The sequence below is a fragment of the Cottoperca gobio genome, unplaced genomic scaffold (assembly GCF_900634415.1).
Source record: "Cottoperca gobio unplaced genomic scaffold, fCotGob3.1 fCotGob3_294arrow_ctg1, whole genome shotgun sequence".
Lineage (NCBI taxonomy): Eukaryota > Metazoa > Chordata > Actinopteri > Perciformes > Bovichtidae > Cottoperca > Cottoperca gobio.
The window spans coordinates 72,501-97,500 of record NW_021166903.1 but is presented as its reverse complement, the minus strand read 5'-3'; the positions used below and the strand labels follow the sequence as shown (position 1 = coordinate 97,500).

General features: G+C 40.5%; 1 protein-coding gene across 9 annotated transcripts in view; it reads left to right on the top strand.

The window, feature by feature from the left end:
* Nucleotides 1-25,000, top strand: part of LOC115005366 (diacylglycerol kinase zeta-like) — a 61,218-nt gene that overhangs the window by 899 nt on the left and 35,319 nt on the right. For 7 of the 9 annotated variants that reach the window (XR_003831939.1, XR_003831938.1, XM_029427154.1 and 4 more), the window contains exon 2: nucleotides 22,269-23,269. The exons of 1 other annotated variant lie outside the window; for it this stretch is intronic. Coding sequence is in view for 6 of the 8 variants with exons in the window: in XM_029427154.1 (XP_029283014.1) it covers nucleotides 22,311-23,269 (959 nt within the window). In the remaining 2 variants the exon portion in view is untranslated. Of the gene's footprint in view, nucleotides 1-13,723; nucleotides 13,743-22,268; nucleotides 23,270-25,000 lie in introns of those variants that run through there. One more of the 9 variants, XM_029427149.1, reaches the window with a different exon arrangement.

The window sequence follows — 25,000 nt, the reverse complement described above, 5'->3', positions numbered from 1 at the left end:
ACGCTGAACGCAGAGTCACAAACGTAGAAAAGTGTTGATGAAGTAAATGGAGCCGAGTTCAACAAACAAACTGAAAACATCTGTTTACTAACTCTGCAGAATAAAGTCCTTCATCAGTCGCTGCTTCACACACACACGTGCACACACATGTGCACACACACGTGCACACACACACGTGCACACACACGTGCACACACACATGGGCACACACACATGGGCACACACACATGCACACACATGCACACACGTGCACACACACACACACGTGCACACACACATGGGCACACACACATGCACACACACACACACGTGCACACACACATGGGCACACACACATGCACACACACGTGCACACACACATGCACACACATGTGCACACACACACGTGCACACACACACATGCACACACACATGCACACACACATGCACACACACGTGCACACACACATGCACACACACGTGCACACACACATGCACACACACTGAAACTGCACTTTTTAAAACATGTTTTCCTGATATATATATTTACACAGATGATCATTTTAAAGGTGAAGTGCTCCTTTAAGTTCTGTCGTATTGAGACGCTGCTCTTCTGCATTATTGTGTTTCCTGCTGAAGTTTTAATATTTAATATTTAATACGTTATTCTGTCATTCTGTGAAGACGGTCGAATGAATGTACAAGAACAGAATCAAGACAAATTAAAGTTTTCTGGGGAAATGTTTGTTTCTGTGAGTTTCCCTTCAGACTTCAGAGGTCGTCACATCAGGGCCGGCCCTGGACTTTTGGGGGGTTTAATCTGGGGGGGGGGGCATATTTCTAATAGACTGTACATCCTAGTTTAAACACAGCGCTGAGGACATTTTCTGCCTGTTTTAACTTTATGTATTGAGTGAAGCTCAGCTGAACACACTGCAGGGGGGCTTTGAGTGGGCTCTTCTTCTGCTGCTGCACAGGAAGTCACGCGTTCTGTCGCACATTTCCATCTAAAAGTAAAACTTCTCTGAGCTGTGGTGTCTTCATGCTACATGTGGAAACAGGACGTTGTTGGTGTTGTAGATCAGGATCAGATCTGTGGCTTATGTGAGAATAAAATAATTGATATAATAATAATAATAATAATAATAATAGAATAAATGTAATTATTTCACTAGAATAAATTAAAAAGTCGAAACATCAAAAATGTTCAGTGTCATGTGAGACCAAAAGAAGATTCTCACATTTAAGACGCGGTGACCATCAAACCTTTTGTCATTTTTTCTTGAGGAAACATTTCCAGGGAGATGAAACGAACTGATGGGAAAAGTTTGCTAATCAATTAATTGTTTAAGTGTCTTTTTAAAGCAAAGATGTACTAAATATAGCTGGTGCAACATGAGCACATGTTGTTATTGTTCTGCAGAGAGTCTTTATTAGGGGCCACAGGGCATCCTGCTGCAGCTCCATGATGTGATTAAACCCTCGGCTGTAACTGCAGGAGGTTGCAGCTGATGGAGGCCGGAGATAAAAACTGATTTTAATTCTCTCGGTCGTGCACTTATAATGAAGGTGAGATGAATTGATTTATGTTGATACGGAGGATTGTTGTACATCATGTCACAACATTTTAATTTTAAATACAATTCTGAGAACATTGTGGGAGTTTTAGAGATTTATTTTATGGATTTATGAATTTACGAGTCGGTTTGTTGGTTTGTTTGTCCCGTTTTCTGCCAGGACATACTGGCGTCCTGTAATTAAACTATAGAGCGACTTATCATCAGCAAATTAAATAATATATCATAATGCAGAATGTCTCGGGGGGGCGACTACAGAATACAGTGACCGCTTTTCAATAATGTTTCAATAAAATAAATGAAACGAAGTGAAATCAAAGTCTTACATGCTGCACGCAGGATGTTTTAATGAAACTTCGGGTGGAAGAAATCTTTCCATATTATTATATAAAACATATTCGGGTACGTCGTGTTACCTTCGCTCCATATGGACCTCTGTCCTTTAAACAATGACTCAAACGTATATAAATATCTGACTGAGCTGCTCGCTGACTTCCTGTTTAAATCTGAGTAATACATCAGTGTGTGTGTTAGTCACTGAAATAAAAGACTAATACTACACTACTCTGTTAATGATCTGCACATCAAGCGCTCCTAATAACATCCAGCGCACTCGTGCAGCGCCGCTTGGGTTACGTAGTGCGTCTCTACACGCATCACGACCGCAAACGCTCACATTAAAATGTTACGGCCTCAATAAAGTCAAAGCCCCGTTACATGTGTAGCCCCAGGTTTAAGAGAAAGTACATACACACACAGACACACACACACACACACACACACACACACACACACACACACACAAACACACACCCTCATAGAAGGAAACTTCAAAGATGCAGACACTAAATAAAGCTGGCCGGGTTTTAGCAGTTTTCTACAGAACCGCTGATCTAAATAACTTCCCGTGCCGCACTGCTCTCCCTCAGGTCCTCAGTAACACACACACCAAGCAGGAAGTAGATCAGTGCAAGGGTTGAAGAGATAGTCGAAATTCAGACACACACACACACACGCACACTATTACTATTTAGTAGTATTATTTACTGCACTACTCTACTGAGGTGCAAGTACTTTACTTAAATATTGACTTAAATATATTAAATAGTTACTTAACAGATTCACATTTCCCTCAACAATAATGTGATCATGATGCATTGTTAGAATAAACTGTCCAAAAGTGTATAAATCAATTAATACATGTTTACATGTTAATGCATCATTCACATATTATAATATAATATATATTAATATATAATATAACATAATACAATATAATACAATATAATATATATTTATAAAATATATAATATCTAATGTAATATATTATAATATTTAATATTAATATATTATATAATGTAATATATTATTAGATATAATAATATATAATTCAATAAAGGATAATATAATACTATATGATATAATATAATATATTACAATATTATATAATACTATATAGTATACCATAATATATTACAATAGATATTATTATAATATAATATATAAATATAATGTAATATATTATTCTATATAATATATAATACAATATAATATAATACTATATGATATAATATAATATATTATAATATAATACTATGTCGTATACCATAATATATTGCAATAGATATTATTATATTATAATATAATGTAATATATTATTGTATATAATATATAATACAATATGATATAATATAATACAAAACAATATAATATAACGCTGTTGTGTACTTTTACGTTTGACATGTTAGCTACAATATAAAATGCTGGATTTAAGTAAATTTTACCCCACTGAAGTACCTGATCCTTTTACGTAGCGCACTATAAAAGGTTAAAAGTGTCGGATCCTAAATCTGCTCAGCTGTGAGTAAAAAGGTAACAGGTTTAAATTGAAGTCGTCAGCTGGTTCGTTTATTCTCCCATGATCCTCTAATTATAGCTGATATTAACGCAGTGGACAGGAATTAATTAAGAGCGGCCATTTTTAGAGCCTAATGGGAATATTTCACTCCAGAGGAGAAAATTCAATCTGCAGGTGTTAAAGGACAGAGAATATATATATATATATATATATATACTGTATATGTTTATATATATTATATAAATATATATCTCAGTGTTTTGGAGTCTGTGTTTACTGATAGTTCGCTAATGTTAGCATGCTAAAATGCTAAGCTAAGATGGTGAACATTGTAAACATTACACCTGATAAACATTAGCATGATAGCATTTAGCTCAAAGCTCCGCTTCAAGTACAGACATTAATAACTTAAGTCATTTTGTGTGTCATCATTACGCATCTTTCGTTTTCGTGTCTCATTTCATGCCGTGCCGACATTAGACGCTAAAAGCAAGTGGACCGAAAGTCAGGTGACAAATTAGGCTATAATTAAGAGCAGAAAGTCTTTTAAATAATAACGTTAACCACATGTTTAAAACTGCGTCTGTATGTGACAAGCTGGAAATGACAGCGGCGTTAAACGACACGTTGAACGACACGTTAAACGATTGTTGTTGTTATTTTTCTGATCCTGACTTTCACTCTTTTTAAAGTTTAGTTTTTCCATTTGGGCTGCAGGGCTGAAGGAGTTCATGCCGGTGTTAGCGTGCCGGTGTTAGCGCGCTGTTGTTAGCATGCCGTGTTAGCGTGCTGGTGTTAGCTTGCCGATGTTAGCGAGCTGATTCATGCCACTACAGATAAAATTAGATTTGTTGTTTAAAGTAGCATTTTTATACTTTTAATGTTGCTGTGTGTGTGTGTGTGTGTGTGTGTGTGTGTGTGTGTGTGTGTGTGTGTGTGTGTGTGTGTGTGTGTGTGTGTGTGTGTGTGTGTGTGTGCTGATTCTAGCATGCTGATGTTAGCGTGCTTTGGATGGTTTCATACCACCACAGAGAAAATAAAATGTGTTGTAATTTTAGTAAACTGACCCTTTTAAAGTAGTAATGTGAGTGTGTGTGTGTGTGAGTGTGTGTGAGTGTAAGTGTGTGTGTGTGTGTATGTACCCAGGGAATACACAGACCCATTTCCTGAGCTATCTTTGTCACTTGCTTGCCCTGTTTCTATAAATAGTTTGGTCCAGAGAGGACTGTGACTCTCAGGGAGGAGGAGGAATAAAAGGAGGAGGAGGAATAAGAGGAGGAATTAGAGGAGGGGGAGGAGGAGGAATAAGAGGTGGAGGAATAAGAGGAGGCGGAGGAAGAGGAATAAGAGGAGGGGGAGGAGGAGGATGAATAAGAGGAGGAGGAATAAGAAGAGGAATAAGAGGCGGAGGAATAAGAGGAGGAGGAGGAAGAGGAGGAGGAATATGAGGAGGAGACATAGGAGGTATAAGTGAGTAAAAGTATGAGCGCCAGAAGGAGGAAGACAAAGATGGAGATCTTGAAAGAGGAGGAGTCGGGCCATGAGGAGGAGGCAGAATACAAAGAGTCAGAGGACCAGGAGGACAAGAGGAAGAAAAGGAGGAGGGTTGGGGGTAAGAAGAAGGAGGAGGAAGAAGAGGAAGATCAGGAGTACAGGACAAAGACGTAGGGGGTCAGGAGGAGGAGATGCTGGGAGATGACAGGGAGGAAGAAGAGAGGAGGAGGAGGAGGAAGAGGAGGAGGGGGAGGAGGAAGAGGAGCGGAACAAGGTCCATAAAGAGGAGGTAATAAAGAGATTCTCCTCCTTTGTGAGGAGGCGGACTGTAGCACAGAAATGACGTATAAAAGCAGGAAAGAAGAAGACGAAGAGGAGGAGGAGAGGTGGGCGGTGAGGAAGGAAAGAACGAACACTGCAGGTCAAAGGTTAAAAAATATGTTCAACACAACCATTCTGCAGGAAAAAACTATTTTAATCTTCTGTGGAGTCAAACAGTCAGTGAGCAGGAAGTGAGCAGGAAATGAGCAGAAAATGAGCAGGAAGTGACCACAAGAGGGCGTAGAGCTGCACATAATGTGAGCGTCTCTACTGCAGGAGCATCAGACGCAACATTTATGGAGGTATTATTATTATTGTTTATTATTATTATTAGTTGTATTATTATTATTATTGTTGTTTATTATTATTAGTTTTATTATTATTATTATTAGTTTTATTATTAACTATTGTTGTTTATTATTATTATTATTATTATTATTATTATTATTAGCTTATTAGCTTTATTATTATTATTATTAGTTTTATTATTATTATTATTAGTTTTATTATTATTATCAGTTTTATTATTATTATTATTATTATTATTATTATTATTATTATTATTATTATTATTATTATTCCATCCATCCATCCATCCATCATCTACCGCTTATCCGGGATCGGGTCGCGGGGGCAGCAGTTCCAGTAAGGAACCCCAATCTTCCCTTCTCCGGGCCACATCCTCCAGCTCCGACTGGGGGATCCTGAGGCGTTCCCAGGCCAGTGAGGAGATATAATCTCTCCACCGAGTCCTGGGTCTTCCCCGGGGTCTCCTCCCAGCTGGACGTGCCTGGAACACCTCCCTAGGGAGGCGCCCAGGTGGCATCCTTACTAGATGCCCGAACCACCTCAACTGGCTCCTTTCAACGTAAAGGAGCAGCGGCTCTACTCCGAGTCTCTCACGGATGGCTGAGCTTCTCACCCTATCTCTAAGGGAGACGCCAGCCACCCGTCTGAGAAAACCCATTTCGGCCGCTTGTACCCGTGATCTCGTTCTTTCGGTCATGACCCAGCCTTCATGACCATAGGTGAGGGTAGGAACGAAGATCGACCGGTAGATTGAGAGCTTTGCCTTCTGGCTCAGCTCTCTTTTCGTCACAACGGTGCGGTAAAGCGACTGCAGTACCGCCCCCGCTGCTCCGATTCTCCGGCCAATCTCTCGCTCCATTGTCCCCTCACTCGCGAACAAGACCCCGAGGTACTTGAACTCCTTCACTCGGGGTAATGGCTCATTCCCTACCCGGAGTAGACAATCCACCGGTTTCCTGCTGAGAGCCATGGCCTCAGAGTTGGAGGTGCTGATCCTCATCCCAACCGCTTCACACTCGGCTGCGAACCGATCCAGTGACTGTTGAAGGTCACAGACCGATGATGCCATAAGGACCACATCATCTGCAAAGAGCAGCGATGAGATCCTCAGGTCACCGAACTGCAACCCTCTCTCCTCCACGACTACGCCTCGATATCCTATCCATGAAAATCACGGACAGGATTGGTGATAAAGCGCAGCCCTGGCGGAGGCCAACATTCACGGGAAACGAGTCCGACTTACTGCCGAGTATCCGGACACAACTCTCGCTTTGGGCGTACAGGGATTGGATGGCCCTCAAAAGTGACCCCCTCACCCCATACTCCCGCAGCACCTCCCACAGTATCACCCGGGGGACCCGGTCATACGCCTTCTCCAGATCCACAAAACACATGTAGACCGGATGGGCGTACTCCCAGGCCCCCTCCAGGATCCTTGCGAGAGTGAAGAGTTGGTCCGTTGTTCCACGACCAGGACGGAATCCGCATTGTTCCTCTTCAATCAGAGGTTCGACTACCGGCCGAACCCTCCTTTCCAGTACCTTGGAGTAGACTTTACCAGGGAGGCTGAGAAGTATGATACCCCTGTAGTTGGCACACACTCTCTGGTCCCCCTTTTTAAATAGGGGAACCACCACCCCGGTCTGCCAACCCCTAGGCACTGTCCCAGACTTCCACGCAATGTTGACGAGGCGTGTCAACCAAGACAGCCCCTCAACACCCAAAGCCTTCAGCATTTCTGGACGGATCTCATCAACCCCTGCGGCTTTGCCACTGTGGAGTTGTTTGACTACCTCAGTGACTTCCATCAGGGAAATTGACGATGATCCCCCATTAGCTTCCAGCTCTGCCTCAACAATAGAGGGCGTGTTAGTCGGATTCAGGAGTTCCTCAAAGTGCTCCTTCCAGCGGCCGATAACCTTCTCAGTTGAAGTCAGCAGGGTCCCACCCTTGCTGTACACAGCTTGGATGGTTCCTCGCTTCCCCCTCCTGAGGTGCCGGATGGTTTTCCAGAAGCACCTTGGTGCCGACCGAAAGTCCTTCTCCATAGCTTCTCCGAACTTCTCCCACACCCGCTGCTTTGCCTCTGACACGGCAGAAGCTGCCGCCCTTCTAGTCCTTCGATACCCTGCAACTGTTTCCGGAGTCCTCCTGGATAACATAACCCGGAAGGACTCCTTCTTCAGTCGGACGGCTTCCCTGACCACCGGGGTCCACCACGGTGTTCGAGGGTTACCGCCCCTTGAGGCACCTAAGACCTTGAGACCACAGCTCATCACCGCAGCTTCAGTAATAGAGGTTTTGAACATCGCCCACTCAGGTTCAATGCCCCCAACCTCCACAGGGATGGCTGAAAAGCTCCGCCGGAGGTGTGAGTTAAAGATCCCCAGGACAGGGGCATCCTCCAGACGTTCCCAGTTCACCCGCACTACCCGTTTGGGTTTACCAGGTCTGTCCAGAGTCTTCCCTCACCCCTTGATCCAACTCACCACCAGATGGTGATCAGTCGACAGCTCCGCCCCTCTCTTCACCCGAGTGTCCAAAACATGTGGCCTCAGGTCAGAAGATACGATTACGAAATCGATCATTGACCTTTGGCCTAGGGTGCTCTGGTACCACGTGCACTTATGAGCATCCTTATGTTCGAACATGGTGTTTGTTATGGCCATTCCATGGCTAGCACAGAAGTCCAACAACAAACGACCGTTCGGGTTTAGATCAGGGAGGCCCTTCCTCCCAATCACGCCTCTCCAGGTGTCTCCATCGTTTCCCACGTGTGCGTTGAAGTCTCCCAGCAAGACTACGGAGTCCCCTACTGGAGCCCCCTGCAGGGCTCCATTCAGGGTCTCCAAGAAGGCCGAATACTCAGAACTGCGGTTTGGGGCATAGGCACAAACAACAGTCAGAGTTTTCCCCCCCATAACCCGAAGGCGTAGGGAGGCGACCCTCTCGTCCACCGGGATAAACTCCAACGTAGCGGCGCTCAGCCGGGGGCTAGTGAGTATCCCCACCCTGGCCCGACGCCTCACACCTTGGGCAACTCCGGAGAAGAATAGAGTCCAACCCCTATCCAGGAGTACGGTTCCAGAGCCAAGACTGTGCGTGGAGGTAAGCCCCACCAGATCCAACTGGTAGCGATCCACCTCCCGCACTAGTTCCGGCTCCTTCCCTCACAGAGAGGTGACGTTCCACGTCCCCAGAGCCAGCCTCTGCTGCCCGGGTCTGGTCCGCCGAGGTCCCTGACCATCACTGCCACCCATGTGACAGCGCACCCGACCCCAGTGGTTTTTCCCATGAGTGGTGGGCCCACAGGATGGATGGATGGGAGGCACCACGTAGCTTCTTCGGGCTGTGCCCGACCGGGCTCCGTGGCAAACCCGGCCACCAGGCGCTCGCTGTCGGGCTCTCCCTCTGGGCCTGGCTCCAGACGGGGGCCCCGGGCTTCCTCCGGGCAGGGTCTCTCCTTTCCTTTCCCTTTCTTTCATGAAGTCGTTTTTGAACCATTCTTAGTCTGGCCCCTCACCTGAGACCAATTTGCCTTGGGAGACCCTACCAGGAGCACTAGGCTCCAGACAACACAGCTCTCAGGTTCATAGGGACACACAAACCTCTCCACCACGATAAGGTGATGGTTCCCAGAGAGGATTATTATTTTTATTGTTGTTTATTATTATTATTATTAGTTTTATTATTATTATTATTATTAGTTTTATTATTATTATTATTGTTTATTATTATTATTAGTTTTATTATTAGTATTAGTATTAGTATTGTTTATTATTATTATTGTTTATTATTGTTGTTTATTATTATTATTAGTTGTATTATTATTATTATTATTATTGTTTATTATTATTAGTTTTATTATTAGTATTATTATTCGTATTAGTTTTATTATTATTATTAGTATTATTATTATTATTGTTTATTATTATTATTATTATTATTATTATTATTATTATTGTTTATTATTATTAGTTTTATTATTAGTATTAGTATTAGTTTTATTATTATTATTATTATTATTAGTATTATTAGTATTATTATTATAATGTGAAGCTGATCACATGATTTAGTTTCTTCATCGTATATTTATCTCTCTATATATATATAATATATAATATATTTCTCTCTATATAATATATATATAATATATATTTATATAATATGATATATTTCTCTCTATAATATAATATATATATATATAATATATATATATTTATATATTATATATATAATATATATATATATATATATATAAATGTGTATATATATATATAATAAATATATATTATATATATATAAATATACATATAATATATATTTCTATAGATATATATATATATATATATATATATATATATATATATATATATATATGTATCTATATATAATAAATAATAAATACATAGTCGCAGTCAGTAATGCTTCACTTGGCTGGTGATCAAGCTGTAACTGGATGCCGACATTATTTAAGGAGAATCCAACGATTAAAGATAATAATCCAGTTTCTCCTTCAGATTCTCATCCGTCGCTCTAATGTCAACAAACACGTCGTCCCTCATTAATGACGAAGCAGCCCCACAGCCAATCAGAGACGAGGAAAAAACAATACTCTGTAGTATAAGTACTGCAGTTAAATACTTGAATATTTCTATTTCATGACACTTTGTTTCTTACATTACAATACTACATATTGAAAGCCAATATTGTAGTTTTTACTCCACTAGATGTTTTTGACAATATAGTTATTTTACAGATTTGGATTAATATTGCAAAATATTTGAACTTTGATAAGTAGTAATAAGCAGTAATATGCAGTAATAAGCAGTAATAAGCAGTAATAAGTAGTAATAAATAGTAATAAACAGTAATAAGCAGTAATACATAGTAATAAGTAGTAATAAGCAGTAATAAGTAGTAATAAGCAGTAATAAGTAGTACTAAGGAGTAATACGCAGTAATAAGTAGTAATAAGTAGTACTAAGGAGTAATAACCAGTAATACGCAGTAATACGTAGTAATAAGCAGTAATAAGCAGTAATAAGCAGTAATAAGCAGTAATATGCAGTAATAAGCAGTAATAAGTAGTAATAAATAGTAATAAGCAGTAATAAGCAGTAATAAGTAGTAATAAGCAGTAATAAGTAGTACTAAGGAGTAATACGCAGTAATAAGCAGTAATAAGTAGTAATAAGTAGTACTAAGGAGTAATAACCAGTAATACGCAGTAATACATAGTAATAAGCAGTAATACGCAGTAATAAGTAGCAATAAGCAGTAATAAGTAGTAATAAGCAGTAATAAGTAGTAATAAGTAGTACTAAGGAGTAATAACCAGTAATACGCAGTAATACGTAGTAATAAGCCGTAATAAGCAGTAATAAGTAGTAATAAGTAGTAATAAGTAGTAATAAGCAGTAATAAGTAGTACTAAGGAGTAATAAGCAGTAATACGTAGTAATAAGCAGTAATAGGTAGCAATAAGTAGTAATAAGCAGTAATAAGTAGTACTAAGGAGTAATAAGCAGTAATACGCAGTAATACGTAGTAATAAGCAGTAATAGGTAGTAATAAGCAGTAATAAGTAGTACTAAGGAGTAATAAGCAGTAATACGCAGTAATACGTAGTAATAAGCAGTAATAGGTAGTAATAAGCAGTAATAAGTAGTACTAAGGAGTAATAAGCAGTAATACGCAGTAATACGTAGTAATAAGCAGTAATAAGTAGCAATAAGTAGTAATAAGTAGTAATAAGCAGTAATAAGTAGTACTAAGGAGTACTAAGGAGTAATACGCAGTAATACGTAGTAATAAGCAGTAATAAGTAGCAATAAGTAGCAATAAGTAGTAATAAGTAGTAATAAGCAGTAATAAGTAGTACTAAGGAGTAATAAGCAGTAATACGCAGTAATACGTAGTAATAAGCAGTAATACGCAGTAATACGTAGTAATAAGCAGTAATAGGTAGCAATAAGTAGCAATAAGTAGTAATAAGTAGTAATAAGTAGCAATAAGTAGCAATAAGTAGTAATAAGCAGTAATAAGTAGTACTAAGGAGTAATAAGCAGTAATACGCAATAATACGTAGTAATAAGCAGTAATAGGTAGTAATAGGTAGTAATAAGTAGTAATAAGTAGTAATAAGCAGTAATAAGTAGTACTAAGGAGTAATAAGCAGTAATACGCAGTAATACGTAGTACTAAGGAGTAATAAGCAGTAATCCGCAGTAATACGTAGTAATAAGCAGTAATAGGTAGTAATAAGTAGTAATAAGCAGTAATAAGTAGTACTAAGGAGTAATAAGCAGTAATACGCAGTAATACGTAGTAATAAGCAGTAATAGGTAGTTCAGACAGTATTAGTTGTGGAGCTGCAGCTGGTTTTAAATAGCTGCTGATCTTTAAAGCTTCAGCAGATAATCTCTTCACTTAAGAACCAACGAGGAGACGCCCGGTCCACCACAGAAGAAGCGTTCACGTCCACAACATGCAAATGTGTCACAACCTGCAGGTGTGTGCATGCCCCCCCCCCCTCTACATAGGAACTCTAAAGAGTGCAAGGCGAGTTTATCTCTAACTCTCAAAGTGTTTAAATATAACTTCTACAGCCTGAAGACAAAGTGCAAAATAAACAAATAATAAAATACATTTAATAACATTTATAAACGTCTACAGTCTGGGGTTTGTAGTTTTCTGGGAGTTTGTTCCTGATAAGTGAATAAGTGACTCTGAGGACAGACGGCAGACGTTTCCAGCTCTTTGTAGTCGTGCTGCATCGATTCATTTATTATGTTTAGTTTCTGTTTGTATTCTGAGTCTTGTTGCGTCTCCTTGTGGTGCTTTTGTGTTTGCATCTATTAAAAGTAATTTGTTGTGTCTTTGTAGTTGTTTACGTTTCTATGTGGTTGTTTCGTGTCTCTTTGTAGTTTTAGGCTCTTTGCGCCTCCTTGTGGATCTCGGTGGTTTTGCATCTTGTAGTTGTGCGTCTCTTTGTCGCTGTTATGTTTATGTTGTTGGTCGTTTTGTGTCCCTGACACTTTGGGCGCTGAGTGAAAAGACGAGACCAGGCAGGGAGGCTCTCACTAGCCATGTGCATTGTGGGAAACTTTAGGACTAAAAGTCCAGATAACTCCACCTCTTAAAAAAACTATAAATATAAACATAATATAAATAAATATAAATAAATAAATATAAATATAAATATAAATATAAATATAAATATAAATAAATATAAATATAAATAAATATAAATAAATATAAATATAAATAAATAAATAAATAAATAAATAAATATAAATATAAATAAATATAAAATAAATGTTTACATAGTAGAAATAAATATAAACATAATATAAATATAAACATAATATCAATAAATATAAACGTAATATAAATAAATATAAATATAATATAAATAAATATAAACCTAATATAAATAAATATTAACATAACATAAATAAATATAAACCTAATATAAATAAATATAAAAATAATATAAATAAATATAAACATAATATAAATAATTATAAATAAATATATAATCTAAATAAATATAAACATAATATAAATAATTATAAATAAATATATAATCTAAATAAATATAAACATAATATAAAATAAATATAATACAAAATAAAGTTATATACATTTATGGAAGGTTTTTTATTTGCAGTTCATCACAAAGATGTTTATTTATTTTCACAGTGAATCTGAGACATAAAATAGTGCAGGTTACAATATAACATAATATAAAATAAAGGTTTTTATGTGCAGTTCATCATAAATCTCATTATTTATTTATGATAATCTGTTTGTTGCTCCTCATTAATTATCAACACGTAGTGTGTGTGTTTGCAGAGACGCCTCTCGTCCTCATATCTCTGTTCACTTCAATGGGATCCATAATGCAGACGCAGCCTTGAAGTGTTAATGAATGATTATTCTGGGATGTTGAAGTGGCCCGGCGGCTCCATTCATCTCCGGTCAACCTGCACTGAAGGGAGCGATTACAAAAGGACGAGCTGCTGCTCAACACGCTGGTCGGGGGTCAGCGGCTCGGCCCGGCGGCGGCCGCAGACAGACAGGAAGCTGCTGTCAGATCAGATCCTCCTGCACGGTCACAGAGTTATTTTAAAACAGCAGCTTAGTGTGTCTCACTCCGGGTTTCCTCTCCATCCGTCCTGCACCGACTGCTCCCTCAGGTTGTATTTCACTAAAGTCTCATAGTTTCTGTGCTTGTTATTCTGCTGGACCGTCTCACGAGCTCTCAGCATCTCTCTGTGTTGATGTTTGAAGTTTTAGGAGGTTTGATGATTCACAATAATCCTCTTTCTGCTGCGCCTGGAAGATTTCCAGTCAAACAAAGCAACAGAAGTTCAATAATAATATGATTTGTTTCCATCGTCCATCGAGCTTCAACACTTTATTGAGTCCATGTTTGACGGTGGATTGATTCTATGTTGTAAAGTGAGTTTTAATTAGAGCTCTATTCATCTATTCATGTTGAAAGGATATTTGAACTTTTAAGAACGATCTTTATCATCGAATATATTAAATAATGTCTAAACTAAAGCTGTATTTGAACAGTTTTTATTCAGTTCTATGAAGTTTATTACGCTCTCATAGTTCATGTGTTACAGGAGGATTAAATCTGCCTTCTTGTTGTTTTTAGACAAATTAAACACTTTCTTTTTTGCTGAACTGAGATTTGATGGATTTAATCTTTTGACATAAAATGTGTTTTTATGCACATTTTTAATTTGCACATAATAAAAAACCTGAGAAAATGTAGAAATAATAAGTGAGAAGTTTATTAGAAGCGGGTGATAATTCAATGTTCATCACAAGCTGATATATATTTCATTTTTAATATCGATACTTATTTTTTGTTAACAAAAAAAATACTTTTTAAATAAGAAATGTTGAACCACAGAAACAGTAAAATTACTTTTCTTTAATAAACAATTCAGATTATTTCTTTGTGTTTTTGTCCATCACGCTTCAGTTCTACTGTATTATTTTAATTTCTTTATATATATACTTCTTCGGATTGAATCTGTGTTTTGTTGGTGAGTCAGATCAACATATTCGATGATTAATAATCTGAGCAGAGATTTGTTGACATGAAGTGTGTTTTTATGCACATTTTTAATTTGCACATGTAAAATCCAGAGTGATTCAGGAAATGACTCAGACAGTGTGTGTCCGGGCGGATCAGAGGACACATTAATATATTAATATTATTATTAATAATATGAATAATGCTGAAACTGGGGTAACAAGGGGCAACAGTGTTATGACTCAATACATAAATATACATAAAGAACACACCAGCATAAAATCTACTCTTTGTGCATTCTGAGCAACGGAATACACTTTTGTCTAAATCAGTAAAACAAAAAGGAGGATTATTTTATTACATATAACAAATTAAGTAAATTAATAAATAGAAATAGACATTGTTACATATATACTGTTCAACAGACTGTATATGTTTTGAAACTATTAATTAAAAATAGATATAGTATTATTAAGATACAATTAAAACCTCCGTGTACAGTTTCAAAGTGAAGTTTTCTCACTAAATTAAAACATGTTGCAGTTCACAAACGTTGTCGAGTAGATTAGTTGTTAGTGACGGTTGAGATGTAAACATCGCAGGATCATCGCAGTTGTTGTGATGCAGCTTGTTCTTCCTCATAATGTTACATTAAGAACTACAAATCTGTGTTGAAATCTGCAGGAGAACTAGCTAACATTAGCTGTTAGCTGTAAGATGTTAGCTTTAAACTGTTAGCTGTTAGCAGCTTGTGAACGGAGTTCCAATAGAGTTACATTATGATGCGTTCATGCTCTTCAGTAAAAATTAGTACTGGTTGAAGGTACATGATAAGATTATTAGTACCTCGGGGTCTTGTTTGCGAGTGAGGGGACGATGGAGCGAAAGATCGGCCGGAGAATCGGAGCAGCGGGGGCGGTATTACAGTCACTTTACCGCACCGTTGTGACGAAAAGAGAGCTGAGCCAGAAGGCAAAGCTCTCGATCTACCGGTCGATCTTCGTTCCTACTCTCACCTATGGTCATGAAGGGTCATGACCTAAAGAACGAGATCACGGGTACAAGCAGCTGAGATGGGTTTTCTCAGACGAGTGGCGTCTCCCTTAGAGATAGGGTGAGAAGCTCAGCCATCAGGAGAGACTCGGAGTAGAGCCGCTGCTCCTTTACGTTGAAAGGAGCCAGTTGAGGTGGTTCATCTAGTAAGGAGCCACCTGGGCGCCTCCCTAGGGAGGTGTTCCAGGCACGTCCAGCTGGGAGGAGACCCCGGGGAAGACCCAGGACTCGGTGGAGAGATTATATCTCCTCACTGGCCTGGGAACGCCTCAGGATCCCCCAGTCGGAGCTGGAAGATGTGGTCCGGAGAAGGGAAGATTGGGGTTCCTTACTGGAGCTGCTGCCCCCGCGACCCGACCCCGGATAAGATGTAGACGATGGATGGATGATGTGTTCAAATGTAGTTTTGTAAAATGTAGTTTTTGGTGAGAAACTTGAATGAATCCAGATGTTTGAAGATGTTTTCACAGCAATATACCAGAAACCAGTCTGAAGTAATAAAGAAGTGATGTTGAGTTCATGGAGTTATTGTTTAGTTTTGTTGGTATAGAGAATCGTGGAGTTTTACTGGTGTTGGTGTCGACACAAACAGACATTTCTGGAAACGCGGCATCCCTAATAATAGTACAAATGAATGAATTATCTTACTTCTTAATTCAATTTATTTGCATATATATATATATATATATATATATATACAGTGTTTCCCCTACCATTGTCTTGAAGGGGCGCAACTCACTTTTCACATTGACAGGTCTCTTTTATTAAATAAACTAAAAGTTTATGTTATTTATCTAATGTGTGTGCACATTTCAGTTTGTACTGTCTACTTTGCGCATTCAAATTCTCTCCTTCGCTCCGTTTTGCGAAGGGTGGGGCTTCATACCTGACACACTCACACATGCACACACCTACAGAGCGGAAGAAATGAGACGAGATAACTTCATAGAAACCGCCCTTTATCTAAATTAATCTAAATTAATCTCATCAATATTTGCTGTGAGAAGCATTTCAAAATATTCAAATGTATTTAGAAGATGAATCAATGAGTAGCATTATAAACTGTAAACATGTCTTTTATTTAATACTCTTTCTCACAATTATCTCAGACAACACAGGCCAACAGTTTGACATGAAGTGCAATTTAAAATCTGTCATAACATCTTTCATCGCACAATAAACAATATGTTTAAAGTTGTGTCTTTGACTTCATGTGTGAAGCCTCCATTAGCCCCCTGTCCTCTACCACCTGCAGTCCACTGCAATACATCTCTGATGGAGCTGTTAATGTGTCTCAGGTAGACCGACGTTAACGTGTCTCAGGTAGACTGAAGTTGATGTGTCTCAGGTAGACCGACGTTAACGTGTCTCAGGTAGACTGAAGTTGATGTGTCTCAGGTAGACCGATGTTAATGTGTCTCAGGTAGACTGATGTTAATGTGTCTCAGGTAGACCGATGTTAACGTGTCTCAGGTAGACCGATGTTAACGTGTCTCAGGTAGACCGATGTTAATGTGTCTCAGGTAGACCGATGTTAACGTGTCTCAGGTAGACCGATGCTAATGTGTCTCAGGTAGACCGATGTTAATGTGTCTCAGGTAGACCGATGTTAATGTGTCTCAGGTAGACCGACGTTAATGTGTCTCAGGTAGACTGACGTTAACGTGTCTCAGGTAGACCGATGTTAATGTGTCTCAGGTAGACCGATGTTAATGTGTCTCAGGTAGACCGACGTTAACGTGTCTCAGGTAGACCGATGTTAATGTGTCTCAGGTAGACCGATGTTAATGTGTCTCAGGTAGACCGATGTTAATGTGTCTCAGGTAGACCGATGTTAATGTGTCTCAGGTAGACCGATGTTAATGTGTCTCAGTTAGACAATGTTAATGTGTCTCAGGTAGACCGGTGTTAATGTGTCACAGGTAGACCGATGTTAACGTGTCTCAGGTAGACCGATGTTAACGTGTCTCAGGTAGATGATGTTAATGTGTCTCAGGTAGACCGATGTTAATGTGTCTCAGGTAGACTGATGTTAATGTGTCTCTGGTAGACTGATGTTAACGTGTCTCAGGTAGACCGATGTTAATGTGTCTCAGGTAGACTGATGTTAATGTGTCTCAGGTAGACCGATGTTAATGTGTCTCAGGTAGACCGATGTTAATGTGTCTCAGGTAGACTGATGTTAATGTGTCTCTGGTAGACTGATGTTAACGTGTCTCAGGTAGACCGATGTTAATGTGTCTCAGGTAGACTGATGTTAATGTGTCTCAGGTAGACCGATGTTAATGTGTCTCTGGTAGACCGATGTTAATGTGTCTCTGGTAGACCGATGTTAATGTGTCTCAGGTAGACCGATGTTAATGTGTCTCAGGTAGACCGATGTTAATGTGTCTCTGGTAGACCGATGTTAATGTGTCTCAGGTAGACCGATGTTAATGTGTCTCAGGTAGACCGATGTTAATGTGTCTCAGGTAGACCGATGTTAATGTGTCTCAGGTAGAAGATGTTAATGTGTCTCAGGTAGAAGATGTTAATGTGTCTCAGGTAGACCGATGTTAATGTGTCTCAGGTAGACCGATGTTAATGTGTCTCAGGTAGACCGATGTTAATGTGTCTCAGGTAGACCGATGTTAATGTGTCTCAGGTAGACCGATGTTCATGTGTCTCAGGTAGACCGATGTTAATGTGTCTCTGGTAGACCGATGTTAATGTGTCTCAGGTAGACCGATGTTCATGTGTCTCAGGTAGACCGATGTTAATGTGTCTCAGGTAGACCGATGTTAATGTGTCTCAGGTAGACCGATGTTAATGTGTCTCAGGTAGACCGATGTTAATGTGTCTCTGGTAGACCGATGTTAATGTGTCTCAGGTAGACCGATGTTCATGTGTCTCAGGTAGACCGATGTTAATGTGTCTCAGGTAGACCGATGTTAATGTGTCTCAGGTAGACCTATGTTGATGTGTCTCAGGTAGACCGATGTTAATGTGTCTCAGGTAGACAGATGTTAAAGTGTCTCAGGTAGACCGATGTTAATGTGTCTCAGGTAGACCGATGTTAATGTGTCTCAGGTAGACCGATGTTAATGTGTCTCAGGTAGACCGATGTTAATGTGTCTCAGGTAGACAGATGTTAATGTGTCTCAGGTAGACCGATGTTAATGTGTCTCTGGTAGACCGATGTTCATGTGTCTCAGGTAGACCGATGTTAAAGTGTCTCAGGTAGACCGATGTTAATGTGTCTCTGGTAGACCGATGTTAATGTGTCTCAGGTAGACCGATGTTCATGTGTCTCAGGTAGACCGATGTTAATGTGTCTCAGGTAGACCGATGTTAATGTGTCTCTGGTAGACCGATGTTAAAGTGTCTCAGGTAGACCGATGTTAATGTGTCTCAGGTAGACAGATGTTAATGTGTCTCAGGTAGACAGATGTTAAAGTGTCTCAGGTAGACCGATGTTAATGTGTCTCAGGTAGACCTATGTTGATGTGTCTCAGGTAGACCGATGTTAATGTGTCTCAGGTAGACCGATGTTAATGTGTCTCAGGTAGACCGATGTTAATGTGTCTCAGGTAGACCGATGTTAACGTGTCTCAGGTAGACCGATGTTAACGTGTCTCAGGTAGACCGATGTTAATGTGTCTCAGGTAGACCGATGTTAATGTGTCTCAGGTAGACCGATGTTAATGTGTCTCAGGTAGACCGATGTTAATGTGTCTCAGGTAGACCGATGTTAATGTGTCTCAGGTAGACCGATGTTAACGTGTCTCAGGTAGACCGATGTTAATGTGTCTCAGGTAGACCGATGTTAATGTGTCTCAGGTAGACCGATGTTAATGTGTCTCAGGTAGACCGATGTTAATGTCTCTCTGGTAGACCGATGTTAACGTGTCTCAGGTAGACGATGTTAATGTGTCTCAGGTAGACCGATGTTCATGTGTCTCAGGTAGACGATGTTAATGTGTCTCAGTATAATCTGGTGTTCTGGCTCTTCTATATGTTGCCTTTAATACGTCACATTACAAAGGTCAGGGACCGTATCATCACATCGTGTTTCAGCTTCAGTCAGATATACAGACTAAATGTAGGCTGCAGTATAAACGTCCTTCTTCTAATTATATTTTAATAACTGAACTGTAACTTTGCATCTTTTTTAGAGACATCTGTCAGAAATGTCTCATATTTACGGTCCGTACGATGTTACAGAAATAAATCACATTTAGAGACGGAGGTGGTCCAGTATTAATTTATTTTTGTGAGACGATCCAGTATTTAATATTTTATTTATTTATTCGATGAGGTAGATGAGTAGATTTTATAGACGGAATCGGAGTTTCAGGCTTCCGGTGGAATCGCAATGCATGCTGGGGTGGCAAGACTAGAGAAGTGAGCACCAACTCTACAAGGGCCGCCATATTGGATTTCTTCTCTACGTGTTTACATTGTATTTGGCTAGTTGTTAGTGTGTAATCATCGCTCTTCTAGTTCTGGGATTAGGACACATTGTGTGGTGAAAGGATGTTCAAACTGTGGGAGAAAGATAAATCAATGGGCAGAATCTCATTGCGAGCTTCACGATTGCAAACATTGCGACTGCGAGCCCCCGTTCAAACTATTTCCATTTCCAACAGCACTAAAGAACAAAGACAGAAGGCTAGCATGGACCAAAGCTGTAAAGAGACAGGATTACAATGGGAAGTCTTGGGAGCCCAAGAAATCTTCATTTCATGCAAGTAAACCAACAAATGAATCCCTGATCCTGAACTCGACCTGGGGTGTGTCGTCTATCTACTATTTATATATTGACAAATGTACTTTCTATATATTGAGTTTTATAATAATGAACAAACACAAGTTAGGTATATATTTATAACAGCTTACCCTGCAACACAACTGCAATCAGCACTTATGATATCGCCAGTTTTCTGTGCAGATCCATGCTGAATGTGGCGTGTGGGAAACTTTCATTGAATGAGAACATTTAGCTTTCAAAAAGCAAAACTCTGAAAAAAGAATCTGCGAGAGGATTGAAAGATATTTGTTTCAAACAGTCTAAATGCTTTGGCTTCTTTGTATTCGTTCAAAGTTCGTTTATGAAACTCGACATGGTTCCCTGGGGGGTCAGACATTACAAATAATGTTGTATCGCTGAGGTATATCGGCGGCCAAGAAGTCATGCTGTTGTTTTCATTGACCCGGCCATCCTGCAGTGTCAAGGGATCAGGCACTGAAACGTCACTCGGCATAACCAAAAGCTTAGTCTTTTATTTTTCTGTGATTGAAAATCTTTCGTTAGCTCTTGGTTGCTCCTCAATGCCCGTCTCTGATGCAGCAAACACCCTGGCAATAAGCTCCAGTTCTGTTCCTGAAACCTTTAAATACTTTCAAAGCTTCGACTTTCCTCATCTGAACCTCATCATAAGAGACTCAGAACTCATTGTAGAGCAGTAGGTTTGTTTACAACATGCTTGAAGAATAAATACAATGTAAACACGTAGAGAAGAAATCCAATATGGCGGCCCTTGTAGAGTTGGTGCTCACTTTTCTAGGCTTGCCACCCCAGCATGCATTGTGATTCCACCAGAAGCCCGAAACGCCGATTTCGTCTATAGAGAGCCGAAGTCATGACGTCACTTCCTGTCTGGCGTCAGTACAATCTGTCATCCAGCCGTTATTTCATCGTTCTGTCTGAAAACATGAAGTTCCTATGTTCCCGACAGCGTTCTGCTGATCGACTGAGACTTTGCAGCTCAGATATTCACATTGAACTGCTCAGCAACCCGTTTGCAGTTGACTTAAATATGTTCCATATCTTTTTGCACTTTATCCAATATGTGTATCCTGTTCAATAAATGTGGACCGTGTTCGGCCCTCTCTGTGATTGAGTTTGACCCCCCCGGTCTACTGCTGTTGCTTTGTGCAGTTTCTCCTCTGCTCGGTTTCGCAAAGGGCGGGGCTCCGCCCTCTACACACACACGTGTGAACACACCTTTACCTATAGCCAGAGACAGAGCGGAGGAAAGAGAGGGGAGAACTAAAAACAAATCCGCTGCTAAATGTTTTACTTTAAATGACACAGTATAATTATTTATTACTTGTTAATCATGTAAAAAAATGTCAGCTCAAAATTGTCTGCGAGCCATATTGCGTTATCGAAAGAGCCATATGTTCCCGACCCCTGAGTTAACGTCTCATATTCATTCATTACTGGACAGTAAATATTAATCCTCTGTCTGTGTTTACATTCCTCTGCCAGTTATTTGTTTATTAGCTTAGCTTAGCTTAGCTTAGCTTAGTTTAGCTCCGCTGTTTTCATGCAGAACGTGAACAGGCTTCCAGTCGTGCAAACAAAAGAAACGATGTTGGTAGATTTGTTTAGTCGTTAGAATACGTGTTTCGTAAAGTGGTTATGATGATTTAACATTTCCCATCAGGCAACGCTGCCAGGAAGTCACAGTTTCACTTCGGCTCTCTTCTGAAAACTGATTTTTATTTTTGATTGAGGAACTAAACTCTAGCTTCCTGTAGTTTCCTCGCTATAATTTCTCTGTGTGGTTTAATATATCATCATATATAATAAATAATGCTCCTCAGGCTAACTACTCTTTGCACCCAACAGCCAGAGAGGAGCGTCAGAAGTCTCCGCCTCTCTCCGTCCAACATGGACACTTTTTTACGCCGTCACTTTAAGAGGAAGGAATCGGCTCTGCACGCGGGCGCAGAGGCCTGCCGCCAGCGGAGGCCCAGCGTGGCCATCCCGACCAGCAAGGCCCGCCGGAGGTCCAACGCCGGGCTGCCGTCCTTCACCCTGACCCGGCGGCGGCGGTCCAGTGTGCAGCTGCAGGCGGCGCTGCCGTGTGCGGGAGGGGGGCGTCTAGCAAAGACGGGCAGGCATAACATGTGGGCGGGACACGTCCGCCGGCGCTCCAGCACCACCACGCCCAGCTACAACCCAAGGTTCGCCGTGTGCAGGAGGAAGGTGGGAAAACTGCGAACCATCACCACGCACCTGCTGGGCCCGTCCATTCTGCTCGCCAGTCTCATCCAGATGGCGGAGGAGGAGGGGGCGGAGCTCCCGGCCGGGGAGCAGCAGGTGGAGGTGAAGGGCGGGACCAACAACAGGAGGATGTTCTCACGCTCCAGCAGCCTCCACTCGGACAGCAGCGATTACTCCACCGCCAATGACAGCCAATCAGAGGCCAGCCAGCTGTCTGAGGCTGAGCTGCTGGTCGCAGAAGAAGAGGAAGACAACCAGCGCGCCTCCTCCTCCTCCTCCTGCGCCCTGCACGTGGTGAGAGAAACCCCCCGGCCTCCGCCTCCGTCACGGCCCCTGATCCGGGCCCCTCGCTGCCTGCGCAGGAACTCCTCCCAGCTGTTGTTGGCGGGAGACTCCGCCTCCTACGGCCGCTGCCGCGCCTCCAGCCAGAGGAAGAGGAGGAGGATCTCCACCATCTCCAAGGCCGGGAGCCCCTGGCCGGGGAGAGGCCTCGCGCTGCCCAACCGCAGGAGTTCAGTCTACTACCTGCACAACCCGGCCGTCTACAGGGGCCCCGTACCCCTCAGCCCGCTGGGGGCCCGCGGCTACGACTCGCACCTGGAGAGCTGGAGCGGCTTCCTGCTGTATGTAGTCCTGCAGACGTATTCATCAAGCTTCCTGCAGGGAAATGCTCCTAATGTCGGAAAATAAATCTCCGACAGTTTGGTTGCTGCTTTCACAAAACACCTAATTTAAGATTTTCCTTAAAGTCTGAGTTTATATATTTCCTTAAAATAAAGTCGGTTGCACAAAACACCCTTAAGTCTTAAAATGTTATTTAAGTATTTAGTGTTTTCTCCTTATCTTTGAGGAATCCCTTAAAGTTAAAGTAAAGAAACAAACTTCTGGTTCCTCTGAAGTCTTAACTCATGAAGCTTTAAGTAACTTTGAGTTTAATGTTAAAGTTTTCTCACCAGTTTGTTGGATTCTATAAATATAACGGACAAGTTGTTCTATTTCTTCAGATTTCTTGAATTAATCTTTGCTGCACCCTCCCACATTCGTTGTTTTCTGTTATTTGCGGATCAAAATAACTTTTTAAAGTTTCTCTTTCTGCATTTAGTGAAGTTCAATCTTTTCCTCCTCTGACCCGGTGTTCTCGTCTTCTTGCTTTCACTTTTTAAATGAAGACGAATGAAGAATATAAAGTCTGCATTAAAGATGTAAAACTTGTTTTTCTTTAACGAAGGAAACATTTGAAGCGACTCTGAACATCCTGATTCCCTCAGCTTAGAAGAGACTGGCCCCTAAATACTGAAGGAGAAAACTGAAGGTGTTTTGTGTAATTGGTAAAGTCGTCCACGAATCATCGTGAACTCTTTAAGGACTTTTGTTAAAATGGCAGAAAGAGGTTTGTGTTTCAGTGCAACACTGAAAGTTTCTTTACTGAGCTGAAAGTAAACTTTGTTCATCAGTCTTTGAGTCTGGTTCTTTAATTCTTCAACTTCCTTCGACAGCACCGCTGACCGGCCAGCAGTCACAGAATGAATCAAATCGGGGACATTTTCCTTCGTTCATACCAAATATATGAAGAACTAAATAGACCAGCATGGTGAATGAATATCAGTCGGTACAAACATCATCTGGTGAATCGGCGCCTGCGTTTCAAACACTTCCGAAGATCCTTTGCAACACTTAGTTTATTCAGAGATCTTCATTAACATCCAGGAGTTCTCTTCAGGTTCGGAGCTTCACTTATGAAAACATTAATGCCCCACGTGAGGGAATAATTCACCGTCTAGTTAAAGATGAGAAATGACATTCTGAACTTTCCCCAAACTGGAATGAATTGTTCTTCAAGTTATTCTCAGGAACTTGAAGTCGTCTGTAAAGAAATCTTTTAAAAAGTGCATCTCGTGTTCACCTCAGGTTCATTTATACACCTCTGGACTTCACCAGCGTGTATATGTGTAACATTTCTCCGCCTCGATAACTGCTTTAGAAAACCTCTGTGACAGAACGGACTTCCTGTTTGACGTTCACATGTTGGATTTAGAGCCTAAAAGTGTTATATACAAATATATATATTTATAATCTCGTTTTGCACAGAAGTGCTTCATGTTCACGCACGTACTCGTAGAATCGGAGTTACATTCAGTATCTCCTATCTGTGGGGCATCCTGGTGTTCCTGCTGTCTGTGCTGCAGGATGTTGATCGTTGTTTGTAAAGTGAATAACAAGTGAAAGAGCAAAAAGGTTTCGGAGCTCTTTATGAAACACGGACAGTTATTGACCTTCAGAAACACAACATTAATAAATCATAATAAATAAACACATCAGGATTAGAAGACTCAAACATCCCACAAGCAGCTCCC